Below are 6382 nucleotides of genomic sequence, written 5' to 3' on the forward strand. Positions count from 1 at the left end.
TCTGTCTGTCTGTCTGTCTGTGTGTCTGTGTGTGTGTGTATGTACCTACTCGCTCGTGTGTAAGAATGCCCATGCGTAGGTTTTCTCTGTCTACACTGTGTCTCTATGCTGCGTGTGTGCGTGTGTGACGACTTTCTGTGTGTCTATCCTGTGCGTGTGTAATTACTCACTCCCATGGCTAATTATGGGATATGAATTGTTCCATCAGTGTTGTTAGATGATGATATCCACAGCAGGCACTGCCCATCCCTGCCAGCCTGCCTGCCTGGCACAACCACTGCTGACCCACGCCCACCCACCTCCACTCACACACACACACACACACACACACACACACACACTTTGACGTACAGTCATTTAAAGTTAAATTCCACTAACTTTTGCAGATAGTAACCCAACCCAGAAAGGAGGGAGAAAGAGGAGGGAGTGGAAGAGAGAGGTGGAGGAGGAGAGGTGGAGGAGGAGGAGAAAGAAACACGGAGTAGGGAAGGGGGGAAGAGAGGTAAAGAGGGAAAGGTGGAGGTGGAGAAAGGACGAGGGAGAGGAGGAGCAGGGAGAGAGGTGGAGAAGGAGCAGGGAGAGAGGTGGAGAAAGAGGGAGAGAGGAGCAGAAGGAAGAGGAGGAAGGAGAGAGGTGGAGAAGGAGGGAGAGAGGAGCAGAAGGAAGAGGAGGAAAGAGAGAGGTGGAGAAGGAGGGAGAGAGGAGCAGAAGGAAGAGGAGGGAGGAGAGAGGTGGAGAAGGAGGAGAGCAGAGTGCAGAGCTCTGAAGTGTTCAGGTAGAGCCGTGATGAGGAGAGCAGGTCAGGAATGTGGCTTCTACGTGGGTTCTGTGTCGTCAGATCATTTCTCAATGGAACACTGAACACCTGGTGTCTACTACACACAGACCTGGCCTTGATGCCTACCTCCTATGTGTGTGTGATTGTGTGTGTGTGATTGTGTGTGTGTGTGTGTGATTGTGTGTGTGTGTGTGTGCGTCTGCTGTCGGGTGCGTTCCTCTTGCAGATGGTTAGTTTAATTTTCTCTTTAACCTTTTCAGCCAATTAGAGCAGCTACACAAATATGAGGGAGCAAGTGCACACCTCTTCACACACACACACACACACACACACACACACACACACACACACACACACACACACAGAGAGTTGGCACATCCAGTCACCCGAAAGTAGACGTATGCCCTTCCAAATTCCCTAAGGATTGTACAGTCATCTGACATGAGCTGCCAACTACACCAAAGAGATGGAGAGAAAGAGAGTGGAGGGAGAAAGAGAGGGGAGGGAGAAAGAGAGTGGAGGGAGAAAGAGAGGGGAGGGAGAAAGAGAGTGGAGGGAAAAAGAGAGGGGAGGGAGGAGGACCGGGTCTTTAGCCAGCACTCTGTTCACCTTCTCTAGAGATGAGATAAGGACATCCAGACACCCACCCACAGGGATGGGGGGACTGTGAAAAAGATCAGTCAAGAGCCTGGCAGACAAATCTTGTTACCAGTCTCTCTTTAACACCCTCCTTGCCATTGCAACATCACGGCAACGCCACGGCAACGCCAAAACGACTAGCCAGGGATTCACCCACGTTGACATCTGCTGCCCTCCACAGAGCCAGCTACATACTGTCCCTCTGTTACCCTCACTGTTCACCAGTCAGTCTATGTGTGTGTGTGTGTTTGTGTGTGTGTGAGGCTGCGCTCAATGTAAGTGTGTGTCTGTGCACTGTGCGTCTATGCTGTCTGATTCTACGCTGTGTGTGTTTCAATGCAGAGCAGAGCATAGTGTGTGTGTGGGTGTGTGTGTGTGTACTCTTGATAGGTCTACAGCAGCTGTTGATTCTGGATCCAAGGAAAATCAGACGGTCATGGTGAGGGTTCAAACTAATGCAGTCATACAAATATGAAGTTAGAGCGAGACAGCAGGTGTGTGTGTGTGTGTGTGAGAGGGTGTCGAGATGAGTCTGTGGAGATGGAAGTGTGAGCGTGGAGCGCCCCCTGCAGGTGAGTGTGCTGGTTGACGTGGTAACAGTGAAGGTTAAGTCGCTTTACCGTAAGGGTACTTGGTGTCCAGCCTGTCTGTTGCCGAGCGTGACCACGGCAACAGGTCGTCGTCACAGCCGTTGGGCATGCCGTTGTAACCAATGCCAACAATCTTGTTCTCTTGGTTCACAATGCAGGCCCCGACCTGCAGGGAGAGACAAAAAGAGAGATGGAACAAAGAATGGTGAAGGAGAGAGCCTGCCTGATTGGATATTAGTGGTATGAGCTGAAAAAGTGCTGGGAATGGATCTCTGGGGATTGGAGTTTGGAATGAAGTGGAGAAGGTCCCAGACACACACACACACACACACTTGGTTGGGGTTGAGGGGGGGGTCACAGCTTGATGGAGATATCCAGCTGTGAAGGAATATTGAGCTGGCCTAATTAGACACACACACACACACACACACACAGACTTGTATAAGTATTTATGTCTACAAATAGAATCTTACAAGCACCGATCCACTTTCAGTTACCTACAATTAAGCATGTCCTTCACATGGATAAATTATTTTACAGCTTCTTTCTCTCTGTGTCTCACACACACACAGTCAACACACACGCACAGGCATACACACACACAGTACACACACACAGTACACACACACACAGTACCCACACACAGTACACACACACGCACAGGCGTACACACACACACAGAGTACCCACACACACACACCTCCCCGGGACATCCGTCTTTGATCAGTTGTGAATTGCAAGGAGAGCTCAGACCCCCTGCTACCCTGTCCTCTAGACCTCACCCTTCCTCCACCCATCAATACACACATGACCTGGTGGAGAGAAACAGGTTCACTTCTCCATCCCTCCTCTTTCCCACCTTCTACTCATGTGATGGTATAAGCGTGTGTGTAAGTGTGTGTTGTTTTATATGGGGCCTGGTCAGAACAGTAGGGTCCTGATCAGAGGATGACAGCAGGGTTAATATTTAATATGAGGCAGATCTGTGGACCCTGAGGATTAGGAGGAGTGAGCGGGTGAACATGTTACTTCAATGACGTGTGATGCATTCATTGTACGTGTGTGTACAAGCGTGTGTGTGTGTGTGGGGGGGTTGTGAGCAGGCACCTGTGAACTGGGGTCTTTGCTCCTCTGAGCTGAGAGGAAGGCTACAGCCATGAAATATTCAGGCCACTCCAGGTAGTCTTCTCTCTTCCTGGTCTGGACCTGGAGCCTGGGAGAGGAGATGGGAGGAGATGAAATGAGAGGGGAGTGGAGGAGAGGGGAGAGGTGAGGTGTAAGAGTTCAAAGTAAAAAAGGGGAGGAGGAAAGGAGAGAGTTTAGAGTAGTTGGTTGACCAGTATTAAGGGCAGGGGTCAGCATGATACTCTGGAGGAAAGGAGAGAGTTTAGAGTAGTTGGTTGACCAGTATTAAGGGCAGGGGTCAGCATGATACTCTGGAGGAAAGGAGAGAGTTTAGAGTAGTTGGTTGACCAGTATTAAGGGCAGGGGTCAGCATGATACTCTGGAGGAAACAGCCAGGGTGATAAATACAGCCTAAGAACCCCCACTCATGACACACGATTCAGCCAAGCTTTAAAAACCTCTGTCTTCAACCGAACTTTTTTTTAACACACACACACTCGTGTTTAACCGAGATCTTTAAAAAAAAACTATCCTCCAGTCATTAACTTCCTCTTCATTGCCATAGTGTGTGTGTGTGTGTGTGTGTGTGTCATACTGGAGCAGTTTAAACAAATGACCCAGAGCCAACGAGGCCCAACACAGGATAAAGAGAGGCAACAAGAGCCACATTTGTCTAAAAAAGACCTTGACATCACAGCCTCAGTCTCTCTACATACACACCACGAAGAAAGAAAGAAAAAGCAGGCTTTCAGACACTTTGAACTCCTCCACAACTGAGACTGATGAACACAAGTTCAAGGTTTCTTCCAGCCAACCTGCACCCGTTGTGCATGTGCGCGTGTTCTCGCCCCCGTGTCTCGACCCGGCTAATGACACACCCCCTGCCAAGCCACAAGACCTGATGAGGGGACAAACTTGAAAGTGAAGTGTCGATTGGGGACATTAGGAGTAACACCACGCGCACATGCACAACGGGTGCAGGTTGGCTGGAAGAAACCTTGAACTTGTGTTCATCAGTCTCATGTGCAGGGTTTCCCACAGCACTTTGCAGTTAATGCGCCCACGTAAGCGACACACGTCTGCCGCCTTAACTACGTAGGTTTTTTTAATGTTTTTTTTTTTTTTGCGATATCTGCCTGTTTTCTCCCTTCCATTCCAAACCATGACCAACACCAGTCTCCCTCCTCTGAAGAACACATTAGTCTATCGCACAAACACTTGCACTAATTACATTGAAAAACATATATATAAATATATTTATCTATTAACCAACCCTGCATGTGTACGTTTTTTTGCACAAAGTACACTGAACTGGATACAAATGTATTAAGTCCATCTTACAATTCACAATAGAAAATAAATGGTATCCCATCAACACTGCTCTACAGCCCTGCAACACACAGCAGTTAAACATAGGGCCATGACTAAAGACCCCACTGCAACAATTAGAGTGTGTGTGTGTTTTTACAGTGTATAATCTGTGTGTAAAGGAGATTGGCGGTGCTTAGGAAACACCCAGGTTCAGCTGTGAGGGCTGTCCAAGGCCAGAGGCTGATCCTGGGGGGAAGAGGCAGGACAGAGTGGGTCCTTGGAGCCTTGGTGGAGAGGGGCAGACGGCCACGGTGACTGCCCCAGGTCGGTTCTCATTGCCAGGCTACACTAAGTGCTGAGAGCCCCTCCAGGTTTGTGTCACGGAGGAGGGGATGAAAGGGTGCTCGAGTTTGACAGAGGCCAGTTAAGAGGGAGGTAGAGAGGGAACGTGTGTGCATGGTGCATGGTTGCCTTTCTCATTACTGAAATCATATTAGCACTGTGCCAAATTTTCCATTCAGTCAATGAACCCAATAAGGGTTCAAACAGACACACAAGCACACCAATTAAAAAATATCTGCCCCATTACCTGGGTGTAACAACATGATCACACATCCCACTCTTGTCGCTGCCTTGTGATCTGGAGACAATACAAGTACGAAGATATAGTGTAGTTGTGACAAGTTGTCACATTTGAACAGAACTCTGTCACACGGGCCCCGTTTGACTACACTACTGCAATACAATGTCATACATACATTTGACTACACTACTGTAATACGTACAAAACTGCTCTCATCCCTGAACTTACGCATAGGCTAATAATTAGCTAATAGCTAAATGTATGCACACTAGCAAGGCTAGCAGTGGCACGTCAGACAAGTTGCTACTAGTAGGCTACCAAACACAACTCAAACATAAGGGAGTATGAATTACCCGGTCAACTCTTCTGGGGTCTCTAGCTTTATTTCTTGACTCATCTTTGGAAAACAAGAGCGTGTAAAAGTTGTCTTTCTTGTTAAACGTCAGCGGCTCTGATCTTGCAGTAGAAGAACTACCACTTCACTACACGCTGGAAAGTCTCTCCCGCGCCTAAACCTGTAACGTTGTTCCGTGGCAGCCCATATAAGGATACGTAAGACGAACACAGTCCAGAGGGTAATTCTTTCACCAACCACGACGTGGCAATGGCGAGTCTACCTAAAAACAAAGCCGTTCCAACGCAAAAAAAAACTGAGATTATATTTTTGCCGAACTCTCCTGAGTACAGATAGGCTACTTTGCTTTGGGTTATGGTTGCAGCCCATCAGCATACATCTATTCTGCATTTGGTGTGTGAGACAGACAGCAACAAAGACAGATAGTAAAAGTTGGAATATGGAGACCCTGCTCAACCACAACTACAACAGAAAGCCCCTGAAAGGCATGTGTTCCTTCATAGCTGCAACACAGACAGGCAGAACTAAGAGTTATAAATGCTGATGATGAACATGTTTTCAGAACCAGAATCGTAAAAGGCAGAATTGGAATCTGATATGAATAAGAGGGCTATAAGGGTAACTCTGTTGCTGTGCAACAAGAGCCATTTGGAACTTTACTTAAAGAATATACACCCACACACTTAGATTTATAGACACACTAACGCCTCAAAAAGAAAATACATACAAAAAGATGAATCTACTCATACAGGACGTTTCATGATACATCTGGTTTATTTTGCTGTTTTAAACAGAGAAAAGCTCATCAAAAGAATGTCCTCTGCACACAACTGTCACAGGTGAACGCTATACAACTCAAAAAGAAAGAAAAAAAGTCACAAAGAAACGCAATAACACTAAAGCAATATGGAGAAAAAACACAGCCATTCTCGATCTGCAGATTTCAAGGGAAACTCTTTAGTACTTCTCTGTTCTGAGTGCGGCCTTGAAAGATTATGGTA

At 47.3% G+C, this 6382-nt stretch overlaps 1 protein-coding gene across 2 annotated transcripts in view; it reads right to left on the minus strand.

Moving 5' to 3' along the window:
* The window catches only part of dctd (dCMP deaminase), a 10032-nt gene extending 4490 nt beyond the window's left edge, over positions 1-5542 (minus strand). Inside the window, exons 1-4 of one of the 2 annotated variants that reach the window (XM_047045060.1) lie at positions 5380-5542; positions 5033-5083; positions 3115-3220; positions 2038-2173 (exon numbers count right to left, since the gene is read on the minus strand). In XM_047045060.1, coding sequence (XP_046901016.1) covers positions 2038-2173; positions 3115-3220; positions 5033-5083; positions 5380-5423 — 337 coding nt within the window. In that variant the 5' untranslated portion in view covers positions 5424-5542. The remainder of the gene's footprint in view (positions 1-2037; positions 2174-3114; positions 3221-5032; positions 5084-5379) is intronic. The other variant, XM_047045061.1, reaches the window with a different exon arrangement.
* Positions 5543-6382: the final 840 nt, after the last annotated feature.

Source organism: Hypomesus transpacificus, chromosome 22 (genome assembly GCF_021917145.1).
Source record: "Hypomesus transpacificus isolate Combined female chromosome 22, fHypTra1, whole genome shotgun sequence".
Taxonomy (NCBI): Eukaryota; Metazoa; Chordata; class Actinopteri; order Osmeriformes; family Osmeridae; genus Hypomesus; species Hypomesus transpacificus.